At 37.0% G+C, this 19,816-nt stretch overlaps 1 protein-coding gene across 1 annotated transcript in view; it reads left to right on the forward strand.

The window, feature by feature from the left end:
* ANO3 (anoctamin 3) overlaps positions 1–19,816 on the forward strand; it is a 286,329-nt gene that overhangs the window by 88,350 nt on the left and 178,163 nt on the right. The window contains exon 4 of the mRNA XM_057507518.1: positions 2,289–2,407. Within this exon, the coding sequence (XP_057363501.1) occupies positions 2,289–2,407 (119 nt within the window). The remainder of the gene's footprint in view (positions 1–2,288; positions 2,408–19,816) is intronic.

Genomic DNA, 19,816 nt, shown 5'->3' on the forward strand with positions numbered 1-19,816 from the left:
AAGAAAAGTCAAAGCAAACTAGGCAAAACATAAAAAGTTCATTCTAAAAAATTAAATTGTGAGTGGAATAGGTTTAAATGAATGAGAAAAACTTCTATAAATAGTATTTGTTGTGTTCCATTAGAAATACACTAATTGATATAACTTCATTTTATCTTTTTTGAGCATTAAATTAGTAATCAAGTATTTTTTAGATCTTAAAAGAAGTTCTGAGACCGTCTTCAAAAAAACCTCTATTTTACAGATGAGGAAATAGATTATCAGGGAAAAGAAATTACATACTCAGGACAGGACAGATTTAGGATGAGAAATGATGGTTTTGTGACCCCCGGGCCAGTGCACTCTCCTCGATAGCACTCTGTTTACCTATTGCTGTTTAACCACACAAGGATCTCTTTCTTTGTCTCTAATATTAAAAGAAAAAAAAAAATATGGAGAGAGAAAGAGAGGGAGACAGAGATATAGGGACAAAGGAAAGGAAGGAGAGGGGGAGGAAGGGAAAGAGAATCATTAAGCCCTCTGTGCCTTACAAATCAGCAAGTTGAACATGCTAGGGTTTTGGTAACTGCTCCAACAAACTATAATTTTAGTTCTTTCTCACTCACCTGACAGCAGTTCAAGGCAACTCCGGGTTTTGCGTTTTAATTTTCTTCATCTGGATCATTCTTCCCTAGGCTTAACTGTGCAACGCAACTGCCTCACCTCACTGGGTCTATGCTGGTATGTTATTGCAATTCTCTGTGCTAAAATAATATTCCCTTCTCCCCAACTTTGACACCTGCATTGTTCCCCTCTAGTGTAATTTTGTCCAATGCACTGGGTATTTTTACTTACTATTTTTGTCTGTTTATTGTTTTTCTTCCCTTACTTTCATGTTCCATGAAGGCAGGGTTTTGTTTGCTGCTATATCTCCAAATCATGAAAAAATGTCTAACATATTGTAGACTTAATAAATAATTGTTGAATGAATTAAATATCATTTGCATAAATCTTGGAAACATGAAATTATATTCACAAACATCAGTTTTGGAGTCAAATCTAGGTGTGTTTCAGTTCTAGATGTACCCCTTACTGGTTTAGTGACACTGGCATGCTACCTAATTTCCATATGCCTTAAGCTATTTATTATTAAATATAGGTAAAAAAAATTATACCCACTTTGTAGACTTGTTTTAAAAGATTAAAGGATATAACACATGTAAAGTTTTAGGCTCTTAATATGTCAGGAAATGTTGACCACTAGTGTTAGCTGTTATTAATAGGTCTAGGTATAACCTTAAATGCTGAGAGCATTTTAATATAATTGAAAATCAACTCTGGACTAAAAAATAATATGATCTGTCCAATTTCACTGCTAACAACTTGATACTACTATCAGATTTTAAACATTACTATTAAAAGAAATTAGTGAATGTTGTGAACAAAATTGTTTTTATCCTGTTAAAATACTAAGTAAAATGATTGAACTCTTTGAAGTACTGTATATAGTCATTCATGTCAAAATTCATGTTTGATAGGCATTAACAGATTGAATAAAATAACTGCAAAACAGTTTTGTTTAAAAAATCTAAATATATAGGAATCTGTTTTTTTAATTTGAAGAGATATTTGTATCACAAGGAATATGAACTTTGTGAAGTGTCAAGAGTTCTTGGTCATACAGTACCCTCGAGAATTCTTATATTACTCTTTTACATTGATTATAGCTTGTCCATTATTCATGTACATTCTTATATGTGATTGACATTACAGCATCATTCCCTTTTTTATCATTCAAATGTTATCATTTTTTAATCTTTTTTGCAGTTGTAACATTTCAATCTCCTAATTTTTTATCTTCCTTGTAATGTTTGTTCGCATTCCTTCTGTTATTTCTCTGACTTCTTGCACCCTTCAGCTAAATCCACATTTAGAAAATTTTCTCACTCTTAAGAAAGCAAATTCGCAAAATTAATAGAGTTTTCAATGAAGCAAATAAATGCTTAAGAATCTGTTGAACTCCTGCAAATATCTCTCCAAATTCAAAAGAGATGATGTATCCAATAGTGTTTCTATGATTCGAATTTTATTTTTAGGAAGTTTAAGTCCATCAAATACCAGAGATGCATTTACTTATTAAAGTTACCCTAGAATCAGCATTAATTCACTAACAGGCAAGATTTTCATGATAGTACACTCTTTGATTATTGGATATATGGGTCATAAAAAATATATTTGGATAAACCTTGTGAAAACATGATAAAGAGAGAAAAGAAAAATTAATGTAATTCTTTCTTTCTCTTTTCTAGCACTCGGAAAAGATAAAGATTACATGGATGATTCAGAACATGCTAATTATGACCGATCTCGGCTTATTAAAGACTTTGTTCCCAAAGGTAATCCCGACAACAAGACAAGATTGCCTAAGGTAATGCAAACTAAACTATCAGTGAATCATTTGAATACCATAATGAGTTTAAAAGCCTTTCAGTTATTTTCAATATTAATCTATATTGTGCTGGAAAATATAAGACGGCACACCTTCATATACATCTTTAAGGACTCAAAAGTGAAAAGTTACGTGTAGACATCACATTCATTTCTATAATCAAACAATTTTAAAAACAGTCTGTCATGTATAATTATTCTTTAGGGGTTTATTACTTCATTTTCATATATTTTTTTCAAAAAGTATAATCGTTTAATGAGACCTGTCCAGCCTCCATGAATTTTAATTGGTTTCTATTCAAATGGATGGATATTTGAATTCTGGTTCCATTATTTATTAGTTGTGACAACTTGAGCAGGTTAATTAAAGTCACCGAGTCTTGTTTCTCTCATTTGTAAAATTGAAAGGAACCATTTTGTCTGTTTGACAAAATTCTTTGATGACTAACAGATAACCAGAAGGCCGTATCTAGAGCACAACAAAAGCTGATATATGGCAGGTGTTTATAACAATGTGGAAGTTGAGAATAGCCCATTGAAACTCACCAACAAATGAACAAGTGGGCTAATGCTAGTTAAAAACAAAAAACAAAAATCTAACTCCCAGAAGTCCCATTCTTCAGCAAACAAAATTATTTTGTGGACTCTTCAGAGCATCTGAGTGCTCATCCAACACCAAGTACTATCCCCGTTGGATGTGTTCCAAGACAGATTCCAGCTCAGTCCGAGCTCACTTTTTTTTTCATTGTTTCCAATGCCTTTGTAAAATGAATTTGCTGTTTAACACAAAAATAACCTAGCTTTCTTTGTCACTGCATGGCTAATAATCACATCATTGAATATATATTTCTCTGTGATGTTTGATTTGGTTTGGCTTGAGTTTATTTTGTGAATCCCTTCATTAGTCACCACAAAAGCATTATTGAAGAAATATGGCACAATTTAACTATTGCTGTCATAAATGATAGCAAACTTCAGTAAGTAGATGCTGAGGTAAATGCTTGTGCCAAGTTTCTTCATTCCTTTTTGGTTTGATTTTGTTAAAGGGGGGACATTATTTTGTGCCAGTAATTCTTACATTATCTTCACAAATCAGGGGTTTATTGCAGGGGAAAGTGACAACCAATGTAAACTACATTGTAAGTAATGATAAGAATTGGGTTACAGAAAATAAATTGAGCTTTATAACAAAATTTGTTCACTTTATCTGCCTCTCTAAGTCTGATCAACACAATGAATGTTTACAATCTCTGTACTATGTATAAATCATTGTTCCAAGTGACCTGAGAGAAGGAGTTACAAGAAAAATTTAGGGAAAACAGGTATTTCTTAGGATACCTATAGCACCACTGAGAAGACAAACAGTATGCTTCAATTAGAAAATGAACTAAGGTTAAGTAAAATCCATATTACCTTCTTCTCTAGAGTTTGCTACCAGTGATAACTGCTGCTGCATTTCAGCTTAACAGGAGACATTTCCCATATGTCATTTCAACTAACCTTAACTTCAGAATATTAAAGTTAAAAAGAAATAGTTAAACCTGTACTCATTTTTCATTTGGGATCTTAAAGTAAGAAAATTTTGTGTGATGATGGTAACAGACCATAATTGTTCAATCCAAGAAATCCTGGTCTAATATCATACTGAATGTGAATCTGCCTGAATACTTATTCTTCTACTATTGCTCTTATACTCAAACTGTAGAAAAATGTCATGTGTTACCTGGATGTTTTTGTTTAGACTCACTCTTCTAATGTCTACCAAAATGTGGTCACTTTTATTAATTCTGTATGTTAGAATGCAGCACAAATTCCATATGAATGAATGGTTCCATTACAAAAAGAAAAAAAAACATTTAAAAGCCATTATCTGGTTCACTTGCTTGTAAACCTTCTCTACAAATGAAGGGTAAAATAATCTACTTAGAATATGTTCTTTGTGTACATCTGTCACAGAGCAATGACCTATATTTCTATTGTTTGAACTAATATGTGGATACCTTTCAATTTATAAATTTGTCAATCTTCCTTTTGTTCTGCCTCACCACTAAGTAATTTGAGTCTATATGTGTATATATCTGTGTATATATTAGGGTATATATATTTTAAGTTGGGTCTTATGGAATTGACAATATTCATTCATTTATGCCCAAAAAAATAGTAACTTTCATATGGTTTAAATAACATGTATTAGTATAGGCATATAAATTGTATGGCAGAAGATCTGTATCTCACATTATTTACTTGAAATAATTCTACTGCTTGTGAACTGTCCCATGCATATTATGCATCATTACTGATATATTATTTCTTCACAAAAGTTGTTCATTTTCAAAAGAGCCATTTTAAAGATGACAAAACAGATTTACAGAGTCAACAGGAAGAGAGTACAAACTTGCAGAGGAAAGTGACAACCAATGTAAACTACATTGTAAATAATGATAAGAATTGGGTTACAGAAAACAAATTGAGCTTTATAACAAAATTTGCCTGCTTTAAACTAGGTTCACAGGAAATAACTCCAAATCCTCAAGGTGGTGTCATATATGGAATTTATGAAGAAATTCTGTTGAGTTTGTCAACTGTAGAAATAAATAAGCAAACAAATCTAGAAATACATCTGATTAGTTTACTGGATGTTGTGTAGGTAGACTACATTTCTCAGCATTTGATTTGTCAACCATTATGCAAACATTTCCTGAATAATCTGAGTCAGTGTGGTGAATTTTTATTTTGATTATACATCCATTGTTTATGATATTTTAGTAAACCAAATGTATTTTCAAGGCATTATAATTGTGGAGTTAATTTTCAGAACAATGAATTGTATCTTTAAGATATTTTACTTCCAATTATGAACTTTTAGCATATGTCATTTATACTGAAATTCTTTAATATTTTAGATATTGGCAACATCTCAAATATTCATATATAATATGATGAAGGGATATTGATAATAGGATATATTTTTATTTTATTTGGCAGCTATTATATGCAAAGTTTGGCACTGTACATGGACAGGTTTTGCTCTCGAGATAATATGAGGCAGTACAGGATGCACACATGTAAATGGAGAAAGCTACGAGGACCTAAAAATTAGAGATGACACTGAATATGGAGTAAGTTTAGATTTAGCTGGCTTCAAGCTTTAAAATAGAAGTCATATTTAAATAACTCAAAGACATTGTTGTAAATAGTAAATTGGCCTCAGTCCTCTCTTCCCTAGATCCACTCTATCTTCAGTGAGAGCTGGCAGTTCTCCAATCAAGAGGTAGAGTCTAGTGGACTGGCCTTGGGCCTTGCTTTGGTCGATAGAGGCTACAGAAGTGACAATGTGCTAGAACTGGTCCTTGAACTCAAAGGATCTTTCATTCCCATCCCTTCTCTTGGGACTCTGCCTCTACCATGTGAAAAGGCAGAACTAACCTACTGAAGGGTGAGACCATGAGGGTCTGAGCCTAGTAAGCCCAGTTGCCCCAACTGAAGCAGGGATGTGAGAGAATACAGTGGCAAAGACCAGGAAATGAACACTCATGAGAAAGTCTAGCTGAGACCAGAACAATTTCCCATCTGGGCGTCACCTACCCACAGAATCATGAGTTAAATAAAAATTGTTTTGAGATGATTTGCTTCTCAGCAATAGATAATGAATACAGATGTAGTATTAAAGGATAGTATAGTGGCTGACATGAGTGATTGTTAACATAAAATGAATTTCTTCCTCAGTTACTGAGAAGATTTAAAGATTTGTTCCTGAGTTTTCCACAACACATTCATATTATCAATTTAACTCTACAGAACCCAGGTATATTTTAAATGACAAACTCTAAATAATATGGTATCTAGGCAACCTACCTAAAATATTCTGAAATTGTCTATCTTTTTAAAAATTCTATTTACAAGTGTTGTGTTTGTGATAACATTAAGTCAGAGTAGAATTTCAAGTTTATGTTCAAATGAACTGTATGTGTATAGTTAGTAGCATTCACAAACACTCATTAAAATTGGCAAAGAAGTAATTTTTTACAGGCAAGTTTATTTATTTTCTAACACTATGACAAAAAATCTGTCACACCTGTGTGGACAAGAAATCCCAGAAAACAAATCTATTATGTAAAGACAGGAGCAATTGTATAAATTCATAGGCTGAAGCATCTGCTCTGACTGCAAATGAAGTTCCAGAGTGGAGAAGGATTGTTTTTAAGATAGTTTGAGTAAATATTGCCTTTCTCTGTCTCATTGACATAGAAAGCACTGTGAATTACACGAAGATAAGATCCTATAGCCAACTAAATGATCCTCAGACACAAAATCCTTCTCTGTTAAGGAGCCATGTCCTACTCACCAGCTGAGGCCTCTAAATGTGGACAATTTACAGGCAACGTCTACAGTTACTCTAGGTCAGAAGGAGCGAACTGTGAAGCAGAGGCCAGTTTCTGTAATGCGCATTGGAAACCTTACTGCTGCTGCAATCCCATGGGATGCCAGAAAGTACTACCACTATTGCCTATAGAGAGTCTGAAAAGATGAACCTACATCCCTCATGTATTAGAGTAACTTCTCCTTGTAAGTACTCTGGGTATCAAATCAGAGAGAAAAGAGGTTATGGACCAGGGAATTGTTGACATGAATGTTTTAGCAGGTCATCAAATTTAGATCACAAGGCCATTCAGTATCTGTATTAACTGTCATTGGCAGATGGTATTCATCTTTAACTTAACTGGCAGCAGGAATAATTTTCTGTTGAGACAGGAGACACATGCAGTAGAGAAGATGAGGAGGAGATGGCCTCTGTGGTTTTCTACAGTGCACCTTTCATGTGGGCATCGGCAGCTCTTTCACTGGCCTCTGGGGCAGTTTGCCTCCAAATCATGTACAGGGATTAGTATCCTGAACTCGCGTGCTTTTCTCTAGCAGTTGTAAGATAATGATGGCTGAAACTACATGACAAATAATTAAATTCGACCCTATGAGACTGCTTTAGTTGACAAGATTATACATTAAATTAAATGCTAATTATTTTCATTTATTGGAATAGTCGCTTCCCCCCCAAAATGCTAATATTTACCAAATTATAGGACTTGAAGTAATTATTTTATGTTTAATAATATCATGTGGGAAATGGTATCCTAAACTATTTATTTTCATATGAAATATGGGACATACAGCAAATTATCTTGGTTTATTAATCTTTTTGGCCAGTGCCTTAAACTTATTTTCTTGCCTAGTATAGGAAGATCCCTTTTTCAGCAGCCCTAAGGATGCTTGGATGTGTCTGCAGTCCTTGTTGCTATACAGGAAAGCATTATCCTCCCTGCAACCACACGAGCAACACCCTTCCTTGTGCCATTTATTACCTTGCAACTCAGAAAGTTTCCATAGTAAATGGTGAGGACTTGTTCTACACTAGTTCTTTGCTAGAGTAGATTTCCCAGAAGATTTAGTAAAAGATATCCAGAATCTTTCCACATCACGTGAATTGCTTAAACCCAAATATATGAGTGTATGTGTGTTATGTATGTGTCTATGATAAGGGTTTCAAGTCAGTAAAGACATATTGATCTTTCAAAAAATGTGCAAATTCTCATAATAACTGGCCAGTAAGGGGTTAAAATGTTTTTAGATGCTTAATGCACATCTCACACTGAAATGAATGTTGAAGAGTTAACTAGTTAATAAACTCAAAATGGATATGTAAAAAGAAAATAAGCATTATTTTCTGATCACAGAAGAGTAAGAAAACATGTAAATAGTTGTTTTATTTATTTATTCATTTTATTATCATTAATCTAAAATTACATGAAGAACATTATGATTACTAGACTTCCCCCTTCACCAAGTCCCCCCCACAAACCCCGATTACAGTCACTGTCCATCAGAGTGTAGTAAGATGCTGTAACTCACTATTTGTCTTCTCTGTGTTGCACATCCCTCCCTGTGCCCCCCGCCCCACATTATGCATGCTAATCGTAAGGCCCCCTTTCTTTTCCCTGCCCTTATACCTCCCTTCCCACCCCTCCTGCCCAGTCCCTTTCCCTTTGGTAACTGTAAGTCCATTCTTGGGTTCTGTGATTCTGCTGCTGTTTTGTTCCTTCAGTTTTTCTTTGTTCTTATACCCACATATGAGTGAAATCATTTGGTACTTGTCTTTCTATGCCTGGCTTATTTCACTGAGCATAATACCCTCAAGTTCCATCCGTGTTGTTGAAAATGGTAGGATTTGTTTTCTTCTTATGGCTGAATAATATTCCATTGTGTATATGTGCCACATCTTCTTTATCTATTCATCTATTGATGGACACTTAGCTTGCTTCCATTTCTTAGCGATTGTAAATAGTGCTGCAATAAACATAGGGGTGCATCTGTCGACTGTCTTTCTCAAACTGGGCTGCTGCATTCTTCGGATAAATTCCTAGAACTGGAATTCCTGGGTCAAACGGGATTTCTATTTTATGCTTTATGAGGAACCTCCATACTGCTTTCCACAATGGTTGAACTAATTTACATTCCCACCAGCAGTGTAGGAGGGTTCCCCTTTCTCCACAACCTCACCAACATTTGTTATTGTTTGTCTTTTGGATGGTAGACATCCTTACTGGTGTGAGGTGGTATCTCATTGTGGTTTTAATTTGCATTTCTCTGTTGACAAGCTATGTGGAGCATCTTTTCATGTGTCTGTTGGCCACCTGAATTTCTTCTTTGGAGAACTGTCTGTTCAGCTCCTCTGCCCATTTTTTAATTGGATTATTTGCTTTTTGTTTATTGAGGTGTGAGAGCTCTTTATATATTTTGGATGTCAACCCTTTATCAGATCTGTCATTTATGAATATATTCTCCCATACTGTAGGGTACCTTTTTGTTCTATTGATGGTGTCCTTTGCTGTACAGAAGCTTTTCAGCTTGATATAGTCCCACTTCTTCATTTTTCTTTTGTTTCCCTTCCCTGGGGAGATATGTTCATGAAGAAGTCACTCATGTTTATGTCCAAGAGATTTTTGCCTGTTTTTTTCTGAGAGTTTTATGGTTTCATGACTTACGTTCAGGTCTTTGATCCATTTCGAATTTACTTTTGTGTATGGTGTTAGACAGTGATCCAGTTTCATTCTCTTACATGTAGCTGCCCAGTTTTGTCAGCACCATCTATTGAAGAGACTGTCATTTCCCCATTATATGTCCATGGCTCCTTTATCATATATTAATTGACCATATATGTTTGGGTTAATATCTGGGGTCTCTATTCTGTTCCACTAGTCTGTGGCTCTGTTCTTGTACAAGTAACAAATTGTCTTGATTACTGTGGCTTTGTAGTAGAAGAGGAATTGCCTTCAGATTCTTGCTGTTCAGTATGATGTTGGCTGTGGGCTTATCATATATGGCCTTTATTTTGTTGAGGTACTTGCCCTGTATACCCATTTTGCTGAGAGTTTTTATCATGAATGGATGTTGAATTTTGTCGAATGCTTTCTCAGCACCTATGGAGATGATCATGTGGTTTTTTTCTTTCTTTTTTGTTTATGTGTTGGATGATGTTGATGGATTCAATGTTGTACCATCTTTGCACCCCTGGGATGAATCCCACTTGGTCTGGTGTATCATCCTTTTGATGTATTTTTGAAATTGGTTTGCTAATATTTTGTTGAGTATTTTTGCATCTATGTTCATCAGGGATATTGGTCTGTAATCTTCTTTTTTGGTGGGGTCTTTGCCTGGTTTTGGTATTAGGGTGATGTTGGCTTCATAGAATGAGTTTGGGAGTATTCCCTTCTCTTCTATTTTTTGTAAAACTTTAAGGAGAATGGGTATTATATCTTCTCTGAATGTGTGATAAAATTGTAAGGTAAATCCATCTTGCCCAGGGGTTTTGTTCCCAGGTAGTTTTTTGATTACCACTTCAGTTTCTTTGCTGGTAATTGGTTTGTCTAGAGTTTGTGTTTCTTCCTTGGTCAGTCTTGGAAGGTTGTATTTTTCTAGGAAGTTGTCCATTTCTTCTAAGTTTTCCAGCTTATTAGCATATAGGTTTTCATCATAGTCTCTGATAATTCTTTGTATTTCTGTGGGGTCCATCGTGATTTTTCCTTTTTCATTTCTGGTTCTGTTGATGTGTGTTGATTCTCTTTTTCTCTTAATAAGCTGGAGGCTTATCTATTTTGTTTATTTTCTCAAATAACCAGCTCTTGGTTTCATTGATTTTTTTCTATTGTTTTGTTCTTCTCAATTTTGTTTATTTCTTCTCTGTTCTTTATTATGTCCCTCCTTCTGCTGACTTTAGGCCTCGCTTGTTCTTTTTCCAATTTCAATAATTGTGACATTAGACTATTCATTTGGGATTGTTTTTCCTTCTTTAAATATGCCTGAATTGCTATATACTTTCCTCTTAAGACTGCTTTCGCTGCGTCCCATAGTAGTTGGGGCTTTGTGTTGTTGTTGTCATTTGTTTCCATATATTGCTTGATCTCTCTTTTGATTTGGTTGTTGATCCATTGATTATTTGGGAGCATGTTGTTAAGCCTCCATGTGTTTGTGGGCCTTTTTGCTTTCTTTGTACAATTTATTTCTTGTTTTATTCCTTTGTGGTCTGCAAAGTTGGTTGGTGTGATTTCAATCTTTTGGAATTTACTGAGGCTCTTTTTGTGGCCTAGTATGTGGCCTGTTCTGGAGAATGTTCCATGTGCACTTGAGAAGAATGTGTATCCTGTTGCTTTTGGGTGTAGAGTTCTATAGATATCTATTAGGTCCATCTTTTCTAGTGTGTTATTCAGTGTCTCCATGTCCTTACTTACTTTCTGTCTGGTGGATCTATCCTTTGGAGTGAGTGGTGTGTTGAAGTCTCCTAAAATGAATGCATTGCATTCTATTTCTTCTTTTAGTTCTGTTAGTATTTATTTCACATATGCTGGTGCTACTTTGTTGGGTGCATATATATTTATAATGGTTGTATCCTCTTGTTGGACTGAGCCCTTTATCATTATTTAATGTCCTTCTTTGTATCTTGATACTTTCTTTGTTTTGAAGTCTATTTTGTCTGATACTAGTGCTGCAACACCTGTTTTTTTCTCCCTGTTGTTTGCATGAAATATCTTTTTCCATCCCTTGACTTTTAGTGTGTGCATGTCTTTGGATTTGAGGTGAGTCTCTTGTAAGCAGCATATGGATGGGTCTTGTTTTTTTATCCATTCAGTGACTCTATGTCTTTTGATTGGTGCATTCAGTCAATTTACATTTAGGGTGTTTATCGATAGGTATATACTTATTGCCATTTCAGGCTTTAGATTCGTGGTTACCAAAGGTTCAAGGTTAGCTTCTTTAGTATCTTACTCCCTAACTTAACTCACTTATTGAGCTATTATAGACACTGTCTGGTGATTCTTTATTTCTCCCCTTTCTTATTCCGCCTCCTCCATTCTTTATATGTTGGGTGTTTTATTCTGTGTTCTTTTGTATTTCTTTTAACTGCTTTTGTGGGTAGTTGATTTTATTTTTTTCCTTTAGTTAGTATTTGATTGGTCTGCTGTCTTTGCTGTGATTTTATTTTCTCTGGTGACATCTGTTTAGCCTTAGGAGTGCTCCCACCTAGAGCAGTCCCTCTAAAATACCCTGTAGAAGTATTTTGTGGGGGGCAAATTCCCTCAACTTTTGCTTATCTGGGAATTGTTTAATCCCTCCTTCATATTTAAATGATAATCATGCTAGATATAGTATTCTTGGTTCAAGGCCCTTCTGTTTCATTGCATTAAGTATATCATGCCATTCTCTTCTGGCCTGTAAGGTTTCTACTGAGAAGTCTGATGTAGCCTGATGAGTTTTCCTTTGTAGGTGACCTTTTTCCTCTCTCTGGCTGCTTTTAATACTCTGTCCTTGTCTTTGATCTTTTCCATTTCAATTAGTATATGTCTTGGTGTTGTCCTCCTTGGGTCCCTTGTGTTGGGAGATCTGTGGGCTTCCATGGTCTGAGCTACTATTTCTTCTCCCAGTTTGGGGAAGTTTTCAGTAATTATTTCTCCAAAGACACTTTCTAACCCTTTTTCTCTCTCTTCTTCTTCTGGTACCCCTATAATGCGAATATTGTTCTGTTTGGATTGGTCACACAGTTCTCTTAATATTCTTTTATTCGTGGAGATCCTTTTATCTCTCTCTGTGTCAGCTTCTCTGTGTTACTGTTCTCTGATTTCTATTCTATTAATGGCCTTTTCCACCTCATCCGTTCTGCTCTTAAATCCTTCCAGAGATTGTTTTATTTCTGTAATCTCCCTCTAGACTTCAACCCTTAGCTTTTGCATATTTCTCTGAAGATCCGTCAGCATGGTTATGACCTTTATTTTGAATTCTTTTTCAGGGAGATTGGTTAGGTCTATCTCCCCAGATTCCTTCTCAGGGGAGGATGTCTGGGTTAGTCTGGTCTATATCAAATTCTTCTGCCTTTTCTTGGAGATAGAGGTAGTTGTGGGGAGCTGGCATGTGTGTCGGCCAGAAGAACTAGTTTGTGGCCTTCCTCTTCTGGGAGAATGGCGACCCCTAGTGGCTTGTGCTGGGCAGCTGCGTGCAGACGGGGTTTCTAATTCTTGCCTGGCCGCTGTAAAAAAAGCTCTGCCCTGCTGCAGTGGGCGTGGCCAGCTTCAGGCTGCTGCTCCACTATTGCGGAGCCGCATCAGAATGGAAATGGGCAGAAGGCTGTTTATCGCCATGAGGGGCCTCCGAGCTGCACTGCCGCCTGGGGGGTTAGGGCTCCCAGAGTTCCCTGGGATTCCCAGCTGTTGGGCTAAGTGTCCCGAGATGCTTCCGTCCAGCTGTGGGGTCCCTGTCACTGTAAGACTTTCAAAAAGCACTCACTTTTCTTTGTCCCAGGGGTTCCAGCTGCGGGGACCCACTCGCAGGTTTTACTGTCCCATTTCCCTACTATCCAGCACCCTTTTCAGTGTGTGTCTGCGCTCCCAGTGCAGATGGCTAGGGCTGGCTATTTAGCAGTCCTGAGCTCCCTCTCCCTCCCTGCTCTGACTCCTCTCCTCCCACCGGGAGCTGGGGTGAGGGGCACTTGGGTCCCGCTGGGCCACAGCTTGTATCTTACCCCTTCGTGAGGCGCTGGGTTCTCACAGGTGTGAATGTAGCCTGGATTTTGTCCTGTATCTTCTGGTCTCTCTTTTCAGGATAGTTGTATTTGTTGTATTTTCAAAAATATATGTTTTTGGGAGGAGATTTCTACTGCTCTACTCACGCCATCTTGGCTCCTCCTTCTTTAATATAATTTTATCTTTTGATCCATTTTTAGGAATTTATCCAGAGCTGGTAATTAGATGTTAGCCCAAATAATTATGTTTAAGGATGCTTCTCACACTGTAATTTGTGAGAGTGAAAGTAATAAAGCATTTATATGTTCTTGAGAGAAAGATGAAATTAATGCCTTCAAACAAGGCATTTGAAAATAAACCCCCAAACAATTTAAGGATGATGGGAAATTATCACAATGTATGATTATATAAGAAGGTGGTTATAAAAGACAATGTGTAAAGTTTGATATCAAGTATTTAAGAATATCTCATTAAAAATATGTATAATTATATACAACCAATTTGTATGGTGCTCATCTCTGGGTGTTAAAATTCAAATAACATAAGCATATTTCATGTATTCATAAATTTAAGTCATAAGTATTATTATATCATCATTCCCATTTAAAAAATTTAACTCTAGTAAATGACTGTGCCAAGATTTTAAATAAGATGGTTCTATTTCCTAAAATTATTTTTCTGCTTTGCTGCTTTAGCAAAACAACAACAATTCAGGACTTCACCTTTTTAGTCTGGTGACCATAGTAAATAGCATTTCCATTTTATCCCCTAATGTGTATTAATCACTTATACATCAGAAGCTGTGGCAAGTACTTTGTATGCATTGTCTTATTTAATTCCTATAATAACTCAATGAGAGCAAGTAGTAGTAGTCTTACCTTATCAATGAAGATAATAAGGTTTAAAAAGTAAGTTTCTTGCCCACTCTCCTAGCTAGACAGGAACAGAGCTAGATTACTCTATGTCTCTTTGACTTGAGAATCCAGGTCTTTCTCACTCCAGTTTAGTAGGTACCTATTAGAAATACACTCACATTTATTCATCATAACTTTCTAAAAACTCTAAAATGTTAATCTGAAGTAAGCCATATTTGCATTTTAATAAGTGTGTGGCTAATTTACAACATCCCAAGAGTGGTTTGACCTGTTTGTAATTTACTATTGTATCAACAAATAACTAAGTTAAAATAGGGAGCTTGTTACAAACTTAATAGTACTAAACATCCTAGTACTAAACCTCCCCAGTGTAGTCACTGGGGAGGTGTAAATTCCTCAGGATTACATAGTAATCATGCACAATAATCAGTGGACAAAATATTTTTAAATGCGTCTGCTACACAATATGTGAACTCCTTTGTCAATCAAACAATAAAATAAAATAGAGTCCACTGTACGGCTGCCAACAGCTATATTTAGAGCAGAAACCTAGCAAATCAAGACATGGAGACATTTTCATTATGAGAGTAGATTCAGGTGAGGGATGAATTTGTTGGGGGTTGTCTTTAGTTCTCTCAAAGACTATATAGGAAAACATGCTTGTTTATTTAGGGAGTCTTATTTCATAACCAATAAAAGGAAATAAACAAGATGCTGCAGATATTTCTTTCTCCCAACACTAGTATCTTGGTAATTAGACACATAAGAGGCTTCTTGAATCCCAACCTACTGTTTTTCTTCATGACTGCTTAAGAACTCAACTTGAAAGATCTCTTAGGCCTCCCTGGAGGACTCTAGCTCTAAAATGACAATGGCAATAATTTGTCTACAGACATTTTACATATGTTTAAGGAATGTGAAAGTAAATTCAATAAATTAGTTTGTGGGCACGCCAGTTAAGTGGTGCAGGTAATTGTTCAACTAGATATCTATAGTTAATCAATGTTAGGCTTAAACCAGTTCTATAACTACTTAGACATGAAGACAGCCAGAGAAGTCAGATCAGAACAATGTTATTTGAAAGCATTAAAAGTCAAATCTACCTCATTAATCTCCTACCTCTAGTCCCTCCAGTTTATGTGTGTAGCAAAAGAAACACAGGATTAGGAGTTGGAACATTAGTAACAATAATATTAAATAACTATAACAGCTAATATTTATTAAGGACCTTTCAGGGATTTTGTTGATGACCTATCTTTAGCCTCACAATAATTCTAAATAGGTAGGATATGTTTTTGCCCCCATTTCACAGGTGAGGAAATGGAGGTTCAGAATGGCTAAGTGACTTCCCTGTTATATAGCTGGGCAAATAGGCAGGAATTACACAGATGCCACTGCACTGTTAAGCCCTATGCTCTGTTGTCCATAATGAAGATATGCACAAGGGGCTATAGAAACCATAAGGTAAGTATGTCAGGTAGTTAGAGAACATGTTCACACTACTGAGGAATGATCTTGTACATTGGGGACCATGAATATTGTGCTTTCCTCAATATTTTATGCTTAAGAAGAAAATACTATGAAATCAAGACTCCTATGCTCAAATCCTGGTAAACTGTAGTCATCCCTTCCATGATGCTTATAGTGTTTCATCTCCTCATGACCTTTTCTTCCATTCAAGTTGGCTTGAATACTCCGTGATTTCACCAAATGAGTCCAACAAAGTATGAATATTTTAAGCAACTATCACTGTTCTCAAAGGAAAGGAAAATGTCAACAAAAATAAAGCACTGTTGTGTTTATTAAATTTCTGGAATTAAAAAAAAACATTGTTGATATTTACCTTTTCACAAAATACAGATCAAGATTCCAAATGAGAGTCACTGTTATGGAAACCTATATGCTTTTATTTAATCCCTTGATGTCATAGGCAATTTAAACACAGGGATTACAGCAATATGCCATTTATTATTTAAAGTTTCAAAACATTGTGTGAAGTTAAAGTTTATTATTTCATGGGCCTACTGGAAAATCAATTTTTCAGCATGCTGCTGAATTCAAGGCCATGGCAATTAAGTGGCTGCTTTTTAGTTTAGTGTCTTGTGAGTCCCAATTACAAGCTGTCCTGTGGAGGCTTCTTGAAAGTAATAAATGTAATTCTCGCTTGCATCTCATCATGGGATTGTTAACCACAGCAGGGCAAAATTGTTCAGTTTTCTTTATTTACTTATTTTATAGATAATAGTTACATCTGTTGCTTTCGGATTACAATAACTTCATGAAAGGCAGCCCAAAGCAAATATGATGCAATATCAAGTTCAACTGATGCAGGGTTATTCAAAAACCACAAAAGTTTCTATTATACCTTTCCCTGATGAACAAGGAAATGAGGCAATTTCCTTGTAAACTTAAAAAAAACATAGGAAATCTCAAAGGAAACAAAAGCAAAAATGAACAAATGGGTCTATGTCATGCTAAAAAGCTTCTGTACAGCAAAGGACACCATCAGCAGAACAAAAAGGCATCCCACAGTATGGGAGAATATATTTGTAAATGAAATATACAGCAAAGGGTATGTATATATATATATATCATATATGTCATTTACAAAACAAAGTTACCCCTTGTCATATATGTATATCCAAAATATATAAAGAACTCACATGCCTCAACACCCAAATAGCAAATAATCCTATTAAAAAATGGGCAGAGAATATGAGCAGACACTTCTCCAAAGAAGAAATTCAGATGGCCAACAGCACATGAAAAGATGATCCACATCACTTGTCATCAGAGAAATGCAAATTAAAACCACAATGAGATATCACCTCACACCAGTTAGGATGGCAAGCATAGAAAAGACTAGGAACAACAAATGCTGGCAAGGACTCAGAGAAAGGAGAACCCCCCTACACTGCTGGTGGGAATGTAAACTAGTTCAACCATGTGGAAAGCAGTATGGAGGTTCCTTAAAAGACTAAAAATAGAAATACCATTTGACCCAGGAATTCCACTCCTAGGAATTTACCCTAAGAATATAGGATCCCAGTTTCAGAAAGACAGATGCACCCCTATGTTTATCACAGCACTATTTACAATAGCCAAGAAATGGAAGCAACTTAAGTGTCCATCAGCAGATGAATGGGTAAAGATGTGATGCATATACACAATGGAATATTATTCGGCCATAAGAAGAAAACAAATCCTACCATTTGCGACATGGATGGAGCTAGAGGGTATTTTGCTCAGTGAAATAAGCCAGGTAGAGAAAGACAAGTACCAAATGATCATCTCTGGAGCATAAGAACAAAGGAAAAATCTGAAGGAACAAAACAGCAACAGACTCCACAGAACCCAAGAATGGACTAACAGTCACCAAAGGGAAAGGGACTGGGGAGAGTGGGTGGGAAAGGAGGGGGCAGGGGAATAAGGGGCATTACTATTAGCACACATATCGTAGGGGTGGAAGGCATGAGGAAGGCAGTATAGCACAGAGAAGACAAGTAGTGACTCTACAGCATCTTATTACGCTGATGGACAGTGACTGTAATGGGGTGTGTGGTTGGGACTTGATAATGGGGGGAATCTAGTAACCACAATGTTGCTCATGTGATTTTATATTAATGATACCAAAATAAAAAAATATATATATATGTAAGGAATCTAATAAGCCCCACTTATCTATCAAAAAGCATGATCTGGGGGGCGGAAGATGGCGGCGTGAGTAGAGCAGCGGAAATCTCCTCCCAAAACAACATATATCTATGAAAATATAACAAAGACAACCCTTCCTAGAATAAAGACCAGAGGACACAGGACAATATCCAGACCACATCCACACCTGAGAGAACCCAGCGCCTCGCGAAGGGGGTAAGATACAAGCCCAGGCCCCGCGGGAGCTGAGCGCCCCTCCCCCCAGCTCCCGGCGGGAGAAGAACAGGCAGAGCGGGAGGGAGACGGAAAGCTGCCGAACACCCAGCCCCAGCCATCCGGGCCAGAGTGTAGGGCCCTCGATACTGGGAAAACAGGGCAGCAAGAACAGTGAGCAGGCACTGGAGGCTGGGCGACAGAGGACATAAGAAAAGCGCGCGACCATTTTTTTTTTTTTGCTTTTTTGCTGCTTTGTTTTGGCGAGCGCTGTTTGGAAGTCTTAAAGGGACAGGGACCCCAATATTAGGGAAACAGGGCAGAAAGACCGGTGAGCAGAGGCCTGAGGCTGGCACCGGAGAATAAAGAAAAACGAACGACCACCTTTTTTTTTTAAATAAAAATTTTTTTTTTTTTTTTTTAATTAAAAAAATTTTTTTTCTTGTTTTTTTTTGTGGTCGTTGTTTTGTTTTGGCGGGTGCTTTTTGGAAGTCTTAAAGGGGCAGGGCGGGCCACTTAATCCAGAGGTAGGGAATCCGGGACCTCTGGGCACCCTAACCCCTGGGCTGCAGGGAGCAGGGAGGCCCCTTACAGAGATAAATAGCCTCCCAGCAGCTCCTGCTCCAACGTGACTCCACCATTTTGGAGTAGCTGCCCGAGCCAGGCCACGCCCACAGCAACAGCGGAGATTAACTCCATAGCAGCCGGGCAGGAAGCAGAAACCCTGTCTGCGCGCAGCTGCGCAGCACAAGCCACTAGAGGCCGCTGTTCTCCCAGGAGAGGAGGGCCACAAACCAACAAGAAAGGAAGTCCTTCCAGCCGTCACTCGTCCCAGTTCTGCAGACTATTCCTATCACCATGAAAAGGCAAAGCTACAGGCAGACAAAGATCACAGAGACAACACCAGAAAAGGAGACAGACCTAACCAGTCTTCCTGACAAAGAATTCAAAATAAGAATCATAAACATGCTGACAGAGATGCAGAGAAATACGCAAGAAAAATGGGATGAAGTCCGGAAAGAGATCACAGATGCCAGAAAGGAGATCGCAGAAATGAAACAAACTCTGGAAGGGTTTATAAGCAGAATGGATAGAATGCAAGAGGCCATTGATGGAATTGAAATCAGAGAACAGGAACGCATGGAAGCTGACATAGAGAGAGACAAAAGGATCTCCAGGAATGAAACAATATTAAGAGAACTGTGTGACCAATCTAAAAGGAGCAATATCCGTATTATAGGGGTCCCAGAAGAAGAAGAGAGAGGCAAAGAGATGGAAAGTATCTTAGAAGAAATAATTGCTGAAAACTTCCCCACACTGGGGGAGGAAGTAATCAAACAGACCACGGAAATACACAGAACCCTCAACAGAAAGGATCCAAGAAGGACAACACCAAGACACATAATAATTAAAATGGCAAAGATCAAGGACAAGGAAAGAGTGTTAAAGGCAGCTAGAGAGAAAAAGGTCACCTATAAAGGGAAACCCATCAGGCTAACGTCAGATTTCTCAACAGAAACCCTACAGGCCAGAAGAGAATGGCATGATATATTTAATACAATGAAACAGAAGGGCCTTGAACCA

The sequence above is a fragment of the Manis pentadactyla genome, chromosome 9, assembly GCF_030020395.1.
Source record: "Manis pentadactyla isolate mManPen7 chromosome 9, mManPen7.hap1, whole genome shotgun sequence".
In the NCBI taxonomy this organism is placed as follows: domain Eukaryota; kingdom Metazoa; phylum Chordata; class Mammalia; order Pholidota; family Manidae; genus Manis; species Manis pentadactyla.